The sequence below is a fragment of the Mesoplodon bidens genome (genome assembly GCF_964165515.1).
Source record: "Mesoplodon bidens genome assembly, chromosome: 6".
NCBI lineage: Eukaryota > Metazoa > Chordata > Mammalia > Artiodactyla > Ziphiidae > Mesoplodon > Mesoplodon bidens.
The window spans coordinates 117894207-117907667 of record NC_138162.1 but is presented as its reverse complement, the minus strand read 5'-3'; the positions used below and the strand labels follow the sequence as shown (position 1 = coordinate 117907667).

Below are 13461 nucleotides of genomic sequence, written 5' to 3'. Positions count from 1 at the left end.
AGGATGTCAGATTTTCCTCAAGATTTATTTATTAAGATTAAAAGACACTCCCTAGAGTAACAGAATCAATCTCTCCCCACCCCACCACACACAAATATAATGTACATAATTCAAAAAATTAATGTGGCAAATTAGAAAAAGTCAGGGTCTATTTTAAAAGATTACTCAAGGTCTAAATTAACTAGGAAATCACATAAACCCTCTTTGTGAATGTATCCAGAGTATCCCCTCACATCTTTATGGGACACACCAAATACAACATAACAAAGGCTGGGTGTCAAGTGATTCAGGGAACCTTCCTCCTGTCCGCCACCACGGACAGGACAGAGTATGAGGATGGTGCCGCTAAAGTCTGCCGAGCCGTGCAGCGGGCCCCAGGGAAGCAGTACATCCTTGTTCTTATTTCACCTATTACACCAGGAAAAGACCTGATTGAAATGCTACCCTGAATGTCCTCCACACCCATGAAAAGACGTCTACAGCCAAAATCACATGAACAGCTGACAAAATGCCGTTGACATTATAAATGAAAAGTGGGCATTTATTCCTAGATCGCCACAGGTATAATTCAAACATAGTTGGAAATAGTTGGAACAGTACTTGTTTAGGGGATACTTGAATCTCATGAAAAAGAGATAAACAATGAGAGATTTCAAACCCCCTCCCTCAACTAAATGAGATGGAAAATGCAGTGGTATCATGAGACGTTAAAAAAAAAAAGACATAATTAGATGGGAAAAAATGGTTATTTTCCACTCGTTATGGGTGCTCAGCTTCATATAGACAGAGTTTCAAGTTTTAAAATGAAGAAATTTACTTACCCTAATAAATCCTTTCCTAAAAAGAATCTCAACTAACTGCTTTTCTTTGGCGCTCAAAGAGCCGTGATGATATCCAATCCCCCGTGCTGCCAAAGCCTTCAGTTCGGCACCTTTCCTTGAGAATTTCACTCGGTCAAACACCCACTGCAAAGTCTGAAAGAAGAAAGGGTTTTAGGGATTTTGATCATCTCTTATCTAATTTTAATTTAAATCAGAATTTAAAACGGTGAAATGAAAATAACAGGCACACTGTATAATAATTTAGCTAAATGAGGCCAATTATTTGAAATTAACTCTACATATAAAAAATATTTTATGGGAACAACAGTAACTATCAGAAATGTTCCAAAGTCTTGGAGCAGAATGTCTCGCACTGTTTCACCCCATTTCAGGGGTGAGAAGTACTAACCAAGCAGTAGACAATCCCCAGAGGAGGTGTGAGTGTGGCTGCTCCAGCCTGAGGGAGGTCAGATCAGCCCTAGGTGGTCTCCCTGGGGAGAGCGATATCTCCAAGCAGAGCAGGTTCCTTACCTTACATGGTCTGGGAGGGCTTCCTTCGCACTGTAAATTGGTCACAGATAGCCTTAAAAATATCCCTGCCCTAAGGAGGAAATCCACTTGCATGCAGAGTTTTATGTGCTAAAATAAACACTGCTTATGAAAGAGAGAAGAAAAGAAAAAACCAAAAACCCTAAGAATCCAAAAGCAAAATACCCTCCACGTACAGTCAACTATACAAGGGGATATCAAGGACTCATGAAAATGATGATGGTTCTCGAAAAGGAGGAAACCATGAAATTTATAAAAGAATGTATACAATAGAATGCACATATACACACACAGGCATATGCCTGTATGTACCTATGTGTGTATGTATGTGTGTGTGCATGTATGTGTGTGTATGCGTGTGCATGTGTGTGCATGTGTGTGGTCACAAAGATATGAAAGGTTCATCCAGAAGGGCAGTGATTACTTCCGACGGTTGGCATATGGCTTTTATTGTTACTAATTTGTATTTTCAAATTCGTCTACCAAACGTATGCATTATTTGCACTATAAAACATTTTGAAGAAGAAACGGCATGCCAGATATTTCAATGTCTTTTTGTTTTGACTATAACACAGAAATCCTGAGCTTTAGAGAAACTGTGTATATATTATTTCAAGTGTATTGGACCACATGTACCGAAATATTCGGTTGAGGCGTGTGAGACCGGAGCGTAGAATTCAGGCTGTGAAAAACAGTATTGCAGGAAGAAATAACGGGAGGGCAGCCACCCCCAGGGGTTAACTATTAACAAGCAAGAGATCTATAAACCTAATCCTGTCTTCTTCAAACATGCTCTGCAGAGCCCTCAGGGTTAGGTACAGACAGAAGGCCACGCACAAGGATTTCTATTCTGGAAGCGACGGCACTGAGGCATCACACCCAGCAGCGTCTGGAGCTGCGCAGTAGTAGCAGGAGTGTGAAATGGTTTCCAGGAGCACTGCTCCATCCTGAGGGCTCACCTCAGCATCTATGGCCTTCTGATCAGCATATGTGCAGTCCTGAGGGATCTCCAAGTTCTTCTCAAGAACCTTGAGCAGATTATCATGCTCAGCCTCATGGATTAGGCTTTGATCCATTTTTCTGGGATTTTTCTGGCTTCTTTTATCTCTGTTTATAAAAACAAATTTTAAGTAATGAATGGCCACATTAGGCCACCATAGGAAGCCCGGGACATCCTTGAGCCCCTCATCACCCAGACATTCACTGCTACATACACCCGGACCACTCTGAACCAACCTTCTCCCTCGGAAGCCTCTGGAACTTGTGGTCCCTCATCAGAAAAGTCCCCTATTGTGTCTGAATATTTCCCTCCCTTCCTCCTACTCTAAGCAACCTTCTTGCCAAATCCAGTTCTCCCAATATGAGCCCCCTGTCCCTTGCTAAAGTGACGAGCATCTTCTCTTTCACAGGCTTGGAGGAGGTAGGTGCCCCCGGCTCCACATGGCCAAGTGCAGGCCAGCTCCTTCTCTCCTCCTCTCCTCCTGCTACAGCAGCTCTGAGTTTGGTTGCCAAGGGCTCTTGGCGACACCATCCCCTGCAGAATTGCCCTCTGCTGACAAGAGCTCCCAAGAAATGCCTGGAAGGTTACAACACCTCCTGGGACTGGGAATGTGGCCCCCAGCCAGTACCTGACTGATAAGAGGTACACGAAACAGCTCCCTCGACCCACGCTGGCACGATCCTGCAGTGCACCCAGGCCTCCCAGTTGGCCGGGGTCAGCAATATTCCAGCAACACCACACCCTTACGCCTCTTCCTCACTTCTCCTCTGTTGCTTCCTCGCTTTCTTGCAGGTCCCGCTCAGGCACACCCCTTCAACAGATCACTTCCACGAGGTCCCATCTCAGATCTCTGCGAGGAATCTGGCCTAAGACACTGCCCCACAAACACTGGCTTGGACTCGGTCACCAAAGCACATTATCCATCCCTCCTCACGGGAACCGCCTTTCACAGACACCCACATCTCTGGCCCTTTCTTGGTTTGTCTCTGGTGAAGGAGAAAAGCTGCTGCCGTATCAGTAAACAAAGGATGCTGCAGCCATCAAGCCACTACCGTCACCCCGACAGTGAGCCCTGAGGGAACTCAGGATGGAGACCCATGGGCTGCCCACCGCCAAGTCCGCAGCCTCTGCAGTCCCCCTCCATGGTGCACCCCGAGGGGACTCAGGATGGGACAGATAGGAAAGCACAGGACGCTGGCCCCAGAGAGCTGAGGTGCAGATCAGAGGAACGATTCCGGTGAGCCCAGGCTTTGCATCTTCCCACACACAGAAAAGCGCTCAACTCCTTAACTGGAGGTGTCTGGTGTTCTTTAATGAACAGTCATCTTTTGATGTTCCGACTACCTGGCCTTTGTTGCAAAAACGCCTCTACATCCTGGCTCCCCGCTTATCTCTTGGGAGCAGCCCCTCGGAGCTGTCTGAGAGGCTGCGTCCAGGGCTGAAGTCCTTAGAACGTCCAGCAAATAAAACCTAATTCTCAACTTTTAGGTTGTGCTTTTTTTTTTCAGGCGACACTCTCGCCTTTGCACATAAGACAGCTCCTAATATGAGAATATGTGCTAACCAGTGTCCCATCTAACTCCATTTCAGGGGTGAGAAATACAGACCAAGCAGTAGACGCACCACCAACTCACTTCCCGTGACATTCCCTTCACCTCCAGGGGCAATGCCGGGACCAGCACAGGCAGAGGGCTAACGGACGCCCCCTTACTGTTGTCTAAGGATTTCTAAGTTTTAAACTGAGGTACGAAACTTCCAGATAAAATACAGCCTCCTCCTACCCTGACAAATAGAGCTCCGTAACCACCTGGAATCTGAAGGGTGAGAGTGAGCTCCAGAGGGACGTCTCCTGAGCTGCACCAACTCCTAATTTTAAGGGAACGGCTGCAAATGGGGAGGCCGGCGTGGGGTTCTCTGAAGCACAGGGCCCAGGGCAAGGGTCCCAACACCCTCAGTGTAATGGTGCTGAACGAGGTAGGAAAATGCTGACTGAAAGAAAATGCACAACCTAAAAGTTGAGAAATATGTTCTGTTCGGTGGACATTCTTAGGACTTCAAGCCCCGGAGACAGCATCTCAGATAACTCCAAGAGACTGCTCCGAGGGGGTGAGGCGGGGCGGGGGGTGCAGGGAGCCAGAAAGCGCAAAAGATTTTGCAACGAAGATCAGGTGATCGGAACATCAAAGGATTACTGTTAATTAAAGAAAACCAGACACCTCCAGTTAAGGAGTTTAGGGCTTTTCTGTGTATGGGAAGATGCAAAGCCTGGGCTCACTGGAATCGTTCCTCTGATCTGCACCTCAGCTCTCTGGGGCCAGCGTCCTGTGCTTCCCCATCCTGAGTCCCCTCGGGGTGCACTGCCGGGGAAAGTGGTGGCTTGACGGCTGCAACAGCCTTTGTTTACCAATATGGCAGCAGCATTCTTAGTTCACGAGAACATTCGTCTTATGTTTAAAGCTTGACTCGCTGGTCACTAATGCAACTTGACGTCCTGACTGCCAGCGTCCTGAAGAAAAGCTGTCTAAGGACTAGTGATTGAGAAGGCTGAGACCTACCATCACTTCCAGGGAAACAGCACAAAAGGCAGAAGGAAGATGCACAGAAGTGTCAGCAGGAAATCCTGACTTGCTCCAGAATGTGAAAAATCTGAGCCCGAGAAGCTCTAAAAGCTGTTTCAACTCTCAGGGAAGTAACTACCAATCACTGCAAGATATTTATGGACCAGCTGTGACCTGCCAAGCAATGTGTTAAGACTGTGTAAGCAGCTCTTTACAGGAAACCGCCCTCAGCAGGAAGCCCCTTTCCTTGTCACTTTAGCAGAGCTGTATTGTGACTTTTCACCAGGCATCCCGTGCCTTACTCATCTCCAGCCCAAGCACAGCTTTCAAGTCTTTTGATCACGCAATACTTTGCCTAACTTATCGGTTCTTTCTGTAGATGGAAGAAGGAGGAGAGAAAAGTCAGTAATTAACAGGTAACCAGATCTCTTCCCAGGCTTCCCCTTCAGTAATCTCCCGAACAAACTGTGTGATCAAGAGAACTCCTAGAGGAAGATCACAAGTCCATGAGCCTGCACACAGTGGGGGACGGCGATGACCCTGACCCCCCATCTCAGTGATTAACTGAGATTACTCTCCTCCTTCCCTTTAAAACTTCCATGGCCGAACAGAATCTCAGAGGTGGTTTTGGGGGGACACTGAGTCCACCATCTCCCCACATTGCCAGCATCCTGATTAAAGGAACCTTTCCTTTCTGCCGACATCTGTGAGTATGTAATTGGGTCCAGCGAGAAGCAGGACCCAAGTCATTCGATAACAACTGGATATATTAATAAAAAGAGGAAAATGCACTGTCCCTGCTATGAGAGAGCTTAACAGTTTAGGAAAAAGACAGCAACACATCATAATCGACCTGCTAAATACTGCAGCGCAGCAAGAGCCCGGGAGAAAGGGCACTAAATCTAAGTGGGGCATGAGGGCAAGCTTCAGAGAGGGACAGCGAACTCACGAGCAGAAGCTCTGGGGGCGAGCGGGAAGGAGGGACCTCAAGGCAGAAGGGCCATGTCACGGGAAAGCTCAGGAGGACGTGTCACACAGGGAGAAGAGTAAATATTGAGTGTTGTCGGATGACAGTAGTAGGACGTGATCTGGAAAAGTGAGGGCAAAACTCCAAACGTGGCGGTCCACCAACAATGGCCCAGGAGAAGGAACAGGGAGTGTGGGTAAGTTCATCGATGAGAATGTCAGCAGAGCGGTGGCAGCTACACTGCAGGGTGGGGAGCCTTGAGCTCCCAAGTCCAAGAAGAAGACCGCTGTGATCGCCCGAGGAAGACGCGGGCCCGTCTAGACCAGGCTGCCACTGAGGATGGGAGGGTGGGAGGAAGGGAAGACGCATCTCAGACCCAGAGTCATCAGAATTAGACACCGAGAACAAGGCAGGAGCCAGGAGCACGCACAGTTCTCCGAAGCACAGAACTGGCCTGCAAATAAGGGACAGCTAGGATGTCTGTGTAGCCCAGTGTACATTCTTGTTGGGACTTGTGACGTATTTCAGCCTTCCAACCACCAGTGTGTTGAGTCACATACTCACATTGTCTTCTGTGCCTCAAGGGATTTTCTAACTTTTCGAAGCTTTTTCTCCATGTCATAGGCCTCCTTATCAGCCTTGAGGGGCCTTCTGCTCTGTTGCTTTATCTCTAGGAACCTTTTCACACTTCCAGCGCTTCCCTCTACAGCCCCTAACTTAAATCTGGAAACAAAGGAAAAGAATGCTTGCCTTGAGAGTAATGTGATAAATACAGTTCAGTCATCCAGCCATCCACTGCTGTCATCCTGACACACAGCTGTTGAGCTTTTAATCCCCACTTCTATGAGCTGCATCCTGAACAGGCACACGAGGTGTTCTGGGTCGGCAGACCCATCATTAACCGCCTTACAGGAAACAAGAAGTCCCCTCCTGGGGCAATGGCAAGCAGAGCCCCGAGAGATTTCTCCTGGAAGAGGGTCAGGCACACCACAGGCAAGGAACAGAAAACAGTGGATTTTCTCTATTTACAGAAGAGAGATGTACCTCCTCCCCCTCTTAAGAGGTGAGAAAAAATTTTTTTACTCCTTTTTATTTATTTTTATTGTTATTGTAGTTGTTCTTGTGTCTAATTCCACTGGTCTTTAGGTCTGTCTTGTAACAGAATCAAAGACGCTTAGTATTACGTAAATATATGTAAGTCCAGATATTTTTTTTTCCAAAGTATAGTTGATTTACAATATCATGTTACTTTCAGTTGTACAACATAGTAATTCAGTATTTTTGAACATTCTATTCCATTTAGGTTATTACAAGCCAGGGCTATCATTCCCGGTGCTGTACAGTAGGTCCTTGCTGCCCATCTAATATATGGTAGTTTGCATCTGTTAATCCCAAACCCCTAACTTGTCCCTCCCCACTTTTCCACTTCCCTTTGGTAACCGTAAGTTTGTTTTCTATGTCTGTGTGACTGTTTCTGTTTTACTTATACATTCATTTGTATTATTTTTTAGAGTCCACATATAAGTGATAGCATACAGTATTTGTCTTTCTCTGTCTGACTTATTTCACTAGAGAATATTATGGTTAGTGAAATAAGTCAGATTTCTTGATGGCCAAATCTTTTGTGAATTTTAGTGCCTCCTTTGCTTTTCTCTGTGTTATTTTGTTTTCAGTTTTATTGAGACATAATTGACATATAACACTGTATACGTTTAAGTTATACAAAACATGACAAGTTGATAAAGGTACACATAGCAAAATGATGACATAGTAAGGTTAGTTCACAAAACCACCACCTCCCAAAGTTACCTTTTTTTCCTTTTGTGGTGAGAACATTTAAAATCTACTCTTAGCCACTTTCAAGTATGCAGTACAGTATTGTTACCTGTCATCACCATGATGGAATTAGATCCTCAGGACTTATTCATTACATAGCTGGAAGTCTGTACCTTTGACCAGCATCTCTCCCTTTCTCTCACCCCCATGTCCCTGGCAACCACTAATCTACTCTCTGTTTCTATGAGTAAGGCTTTTTCAGATTCCACATACAAGTGAGATCGTACAGTAAAATTTTGCTCTTTTAGGCAGGATGGAGAGAATTGGGGGTTTTCATCCTAACTTCTTGGATTGTGACTATTTCCTTCTAGAGACCAGGTAAACCCAGGGGTTACTGACCTCTACAATCCAGAAATGTCTCCCGAGTCTGGGCTTTATACTTTTTGAAATGGAAATACCTAGGGACCAGGTCCAGATTTATACCTAGTTCCAGACTTCCTGGCATCTTGGGACTTAAACTAGCATATTATAAGGCTACTTTAATTTTATGTGGGGTAATTGTGTGCATAAACATTCGATCTCTTTTGTAAAAAACCTAGGTATTGACTGAAAATTAACAAGACCTAATTAAAAATACACTAGTTTATAGTAAAAGGAGAAGAAATGGAGAAGGAAAACCAAATAAAGAAGGTGATATGTAATAGCACAAGTAAAATTATTTTTGTAAGAACTAAACTACAAAGGTGTAGTTTTAAATATGCACTCTAATAACAAAAGGGCAACAAAAATCTTACTGAACACTATTTTACAAGAGTCAAGTTTGTGTAACTTCTCTCTACTTAAAAGAATGCATCTAATACAAATTACAACCAAAAACAAATTAAATGACTTACAAAAAAAACAGTGCAGGTAACTTCTCCATTTGCCATAGCTTTTCAACAAGACGTGGAAACATAACTGCCATGTTTTCTGAACTAACAACCGAAGGAGGACGAAGATTCCTCAGGACCATTCTGGCCTGTGGCAGTGAAAAGAAAATTATTGTAAGTTCTGCATAATTGAGACATGAATTCCTGCTTCTGGCTAAAACATTTTCATAGTTATCTAATCTATATTTCTGTGGTTCTTTAATAGACAATGTAACAAAAACAAAAATAATGAAACTATAAGATAAAAGATTGCAAAAGAACCATCAAAGAAATATATAAATCAATATTTATATATCATATACGAGAGAACAAAAAGATAAACAGTAATACCCACATGCATGCACGTGTGCAATTTAACATGCAATTTTTTAAGGCAACACAAATCAGTCAGGAAGAGGATTATTTGGTAAATGATGCTGGTTCCACTACATGGCAGGAGGTGGGATAAGTCAGTTTCTCTCTACATAATGTAACATATATATACATGATATAAGTTTCTATATCATGTATCACTTACAAATACATTTTATAGGTTTTTCTTGACAAAAGAAGTGGAATAAAATATAATTATATAGGAGCAGGAGGTAAGTTAAAATAGAATGGGAAAAACTCACCTGAGAAAACTCTATAATATATGTCACACCCCAAAAATCAGAAACCTTAATATGTGACAACAGAGCAAACTCCAAAATAAAAAGACCAGCAACTTACTTAAAACAAATATGCATAACTCATAGGACCCTGGACTAAGGTTGTAATACAAAAATCGTTCCTACAAATTAAAATAAAAATCATAAAAGGAAATAAAACTTTCCAGATGAAGAAGAGATAAAGGGACGAAAAGCTCTTCTCAGCTGCTGTCACTGTGATTCCATCCCGAGCACCATGACCAGGCAAGGGCCCCTCTGTCCTCAGCCGTCAGAACGTGGAGCGCACGTCAGGGGAGGGACGGAGGACAGGACACGGACACAGGTCCTTTCTCTCTCTCTAGTCTATCTCAGAATCACTGGACTTCATGCTCAACTGAAAATCCTACAGTGGAAGTTGAAGGTTAAAAAAAGCCAGAAAATAGTAATGACTGCACAGCACATCTCAAGGGAACAAGGACACAGAGGTGCTTCACCCAAAGCACGTGTGATAATTACCTCCTGGACGTGACCGCTCTTCACCCAGCCTGTCAGTTCTGCCTTTAAGCTCTCTCCATACTTTCTAGCGTCCATCTTTCGAATGACTATTTTATTCTTAAAATGAATGAATTCCTCCGGACACAGCTCCTTGAAAAGGGATACCACAAAATTCAATGAAATCATGCAAGAAAATCCAAAAGTGTTTCTCAGCAATATGTCTCATTAACAGAATTACAAGCGTCTTGAGAGTAGAGGTTGAACTATCTCCCCATCATTTCTGGTGTGTAAACATAATAGGATGGTGAACTCTTAAGGCAGAATGTGCAGCAAAACCGAACAGGAGATGAACAAAGATGGACAGAGAGAAGGGAGGGGCATGAGAGGAGAGAAAGGCAGGAACAGAAATTCAGGACCTGGCGCATAGGAGGGGAGATGAAAGGATTGTCCTATCACAGAAAGTGAAAGAGGAAAAGCATGCTCAGGAGTTCAGGGGCATTCCTCCCAGTTACAGGAGAACACAGACCGTCAGGAGGAAGGCTGTCAAGAGAAGGGGCAACCTTATTTTGGAAAGAGTCCACAGGTAACTTTCAAAGATCAGATGCAAGTGATCAGAAAGAGTGAGAGCTTGTCTTTGTGAACAGCAGTTGCCATCCACTTCAATCAATTCAAAATAATGGCAGAATTACTATTTACCTGAGCCCTGGGCCAACTTTCCCAGAATTCAAACATGGTATCATAAAGCTGGATCATTTCTCGAGGTGAAAGGGTAAGATCACAAGGGAATCCGAACTTTTCAATCTATGTATAAAATAAAATTGAAAAATTTAATATTCCTTCTATTCCATCTGACATTCCATCCTCTGCCTCAGCATCACTCATTATCATCAACCCAAAGACACTGAAAACAGCACTGATCTAACATGCTCAATAATGGCTCAGCACAAAGAAAATACTAACCAAGAGTGTCCCTGATTTACTAAGAAAGGAAAAAACTCAAAAGCCCACCAAAAGGTTTGTGTATTTCCTAAGACCTTTCAGCTGAGCCAATTCTCTTATGAGGGCTGGGAGGCTCAAAGATCTGTAGACTCAGTTTAGACAAGAACACACAGCCTCCACCCTGTAACTGGAAGTGGAACTCATTTAATTATGAATATGATTCCTGGCTTTTGAGCACCAAGCCAGGCTAAAATGGGCAAATCTGATTTTCTCAAGTCCTATGATAACTTGAAGGTCACCTTCACGACACTCAAGGAAACTTCTCCCCAGGTTACTGACTTGGTTCTGCTAAGCCTTCTGGATATCCACGTCATTATTTTTCCACAAATATTTTAAAATATAAATTAAAAATTCCTGTTCTCCAAAAGCCTGTACTGCAGTAAATGCTACTGGATTCAACCACTGTTGCTAAGAATCCACTGCCTGTGAAACTATGATCCCTGAGATGCTGGCAGGTTTTCTTCAAAAGAAAAGCTGGGACAGGGGGGATTTATTCTAGGAATAGTCTTCCTCAAGGGTTCTCACTGGAAACATTAAATCTCCAAGAAGGGGCTACAGTATCCAGATTTCTCCAAAATTATTTGACAATAGGGAACTTGTTTTAGTAAACAGCTGCTAAGTTATGAAACTCAGGTTTGGAAGTTCTGGGCTAAAAAAAGCCACCCCAAACAATACAGCTGAAAAAACTTGTTTGGTACGATGGAATGTGCAATCAAGTTTGAATCAGAAGATCTAGTTCTAATTCTACCTCTAAATGCTAGTTCCTCATCTAAAATAAAGGATCAAAATATCTGTCCTGCCACCTTACAGACTGTGCTAAAAGCAAACAAGATAAATACATCAGTACAGGTTTTTTTAAACTTTTTAAACTCGTAGAGAAATAAGTCTTGAAGAGCTAATGCCCAGTATGGTAATTACAGAAAACGAAGCTGTATTATGAACACCAAACAGGCTAAGAGACTAGATCTTAATTGTCCCACCACAAAAAAGGGATGAGGGGCTTCCCTGGTGGCTCAGTGGTTAAGAAGATGCCTGCCACTGCAGGGGCCATGGGTTCTATCCCTGGTCTGAGAAGATGACACATACCACGGAGCAACTAAGCCCATGCGCCACAACTACTGAGTCTGCGCTCTAGAGCCTGCGAGCCACAACTACTGAGCCCGTGCACCACAATTACTGAGCCTACACGCCTAGAGCCCGTGCTCCGGAACAAGAGAAGCCACCGCAATGAAAAGCCTGCACACCGCAACGAACAGTAGCCCACGCTCGCCATGACTAGAGAAAGCCTGCGTGCAGCAACGAAGACTCAACGTAGCCAAAAATAAATAAATAAAATTTAAAAAATAATAAAAAGTAAAAGATGTTAAAGAAAAAAAAAGAAGGGATGAGGACTCAGACTTGACACAGGTGGCAGACACACTGCAAAATAAATGTATCAAATCAACATGCTGCACCCCTTCAACTTATACAAGGTTTTATGTCAAACGTATTTCAATTAAAATAATCAACCAGGCTTTGAATGAGGCTTGTAAAAATCTATAGGATGCAGGTGATTTCCTGGAATCACTGTTTAGCATCTCAGTCTGAGTAGTGAACTAACTGAACAGAAAAAACTACATTTTGCCAAATAGTACATGAATATGTTATTTTGGAATGTTAGCATTTTCTTCTCTTATTATTACTACTTAAAAGTGGCAACTTATTTTGCCTAAATAAAATAAAATAAATCCAAGAACTATCATAATTTTTAAGACACAAATCTTCTGTTTTGGTCACTAAAATTCTTATGATTTCTTAGGCCTTTTAAGCTTTTAAAAAAGTCTGCATGTCCTTATTTCTACCATGGAGGGCAATTCTGCCTTTGCCGCGGATTTGTTGTCAGAATTAAATTACGTAATACATGGCATCGGCCTAGTAAACTGCCTGGCACGTGATCGATGCCTCAACTGTCGCTGTGACTGATGAATGACCAACCTACAGGTCTTAATGTTTTTAATCAATTTCACGACTTCGTGGCTAAAAGCTGGGCATTCCCTTCAGTTGATCTTCACTATATGATAACTTACGAGCTGGTAAAAAAACTGAGCCAGCCCAGGTGTAAAAGGAAGAGACATAAAAGGTCACAGATTCACACCCTCCTTCATTTATGTACACACAGCATTACCCACGATGTTGTTTGGGCAAATCACATCATCCCCAGCCTCGCAGGTGACGGAAGCATTGCTCCATGTGCAGGCGAAAAAGACCAGTGGCTCGGCTCTTCCCACACTTGCCGGGGCTGACACCGTCATCCCACCCCACCCCCGGCAGCCTGCAGCTGTCCCTGGGGGGCCGGATAACTCTCCACTCCGCCAGAAACGAGCGTCAGGTGAAGGTGGGCACTCCCTCAGCTCACTCATCCTGCCCCCCTCCCTTCTGGGGCCACCCATGTGACAAAGCTACAGAGCGGACGCCCAAGGGGGACGGCCCTTCTCTTTACGTTGACGCAGCTTGTTACGCTTGTCCACGCCGCCCACTCTCACACATCAATCTGAGGTCTGCTACACAAGATCAGGAAGCACCTCCTTGTTCAGAAAGGCCGACTTGCTTTTTATCACTGATGCTTTAGGAAACATCCCATACACACAGCTGCCAAGATACATATTTAACACTGTCCAAGCCCCATTCCTATTGCCAACATCTGGGAGCCTGAAGGAGACTCATGCAGCAGCGTGACGTTTGCAGAGGTCACATGGGGT

The 13461-nt window shown here is 43.8% G+C and overlaps 1 protein-coding gene across 1 annotated transcript in view; it reads right to left on the bottom strand.

Annotated features, from left to right (window-relative positions):
* The window catches only part of LOC308618899 (putative ATP-dependent RNA helicase DDX60), an 80002-nt gene that overhangs the window by 24419 nt on the left and 42122 nt on the right, over nucleotides 1-13461 (bottom strand). The window contains exons 23-28 of the mRNA XM_081237239.1: nucleotides 10421-10525; nucleotides 9746-9874; nucleotides 8565-8689; nucleotides 6460-6618; nucleotides 2330-2477; nucleotides 822-974 (exon numbers count right to left, since the gene is read on the bottom strand). Coding sequence (XP_081093365.1) covers nucleotides 822-974; nucleotides 2330-2477; nucleotides 6460-6618; nucleotides 8565-8689; nucleotides 9746-9874; nucleotides 10421-10525 — 819 coding nt within the window. The remainder of the gene's footprint in view (nucleotides 1-821; nucleotides 975-2329; nucleotides 2478-6459; nucleotides 6619-8564; nucleotides 8690-9745; nucleotides 9875-10420; nucleotides 10526-13461) is intronic.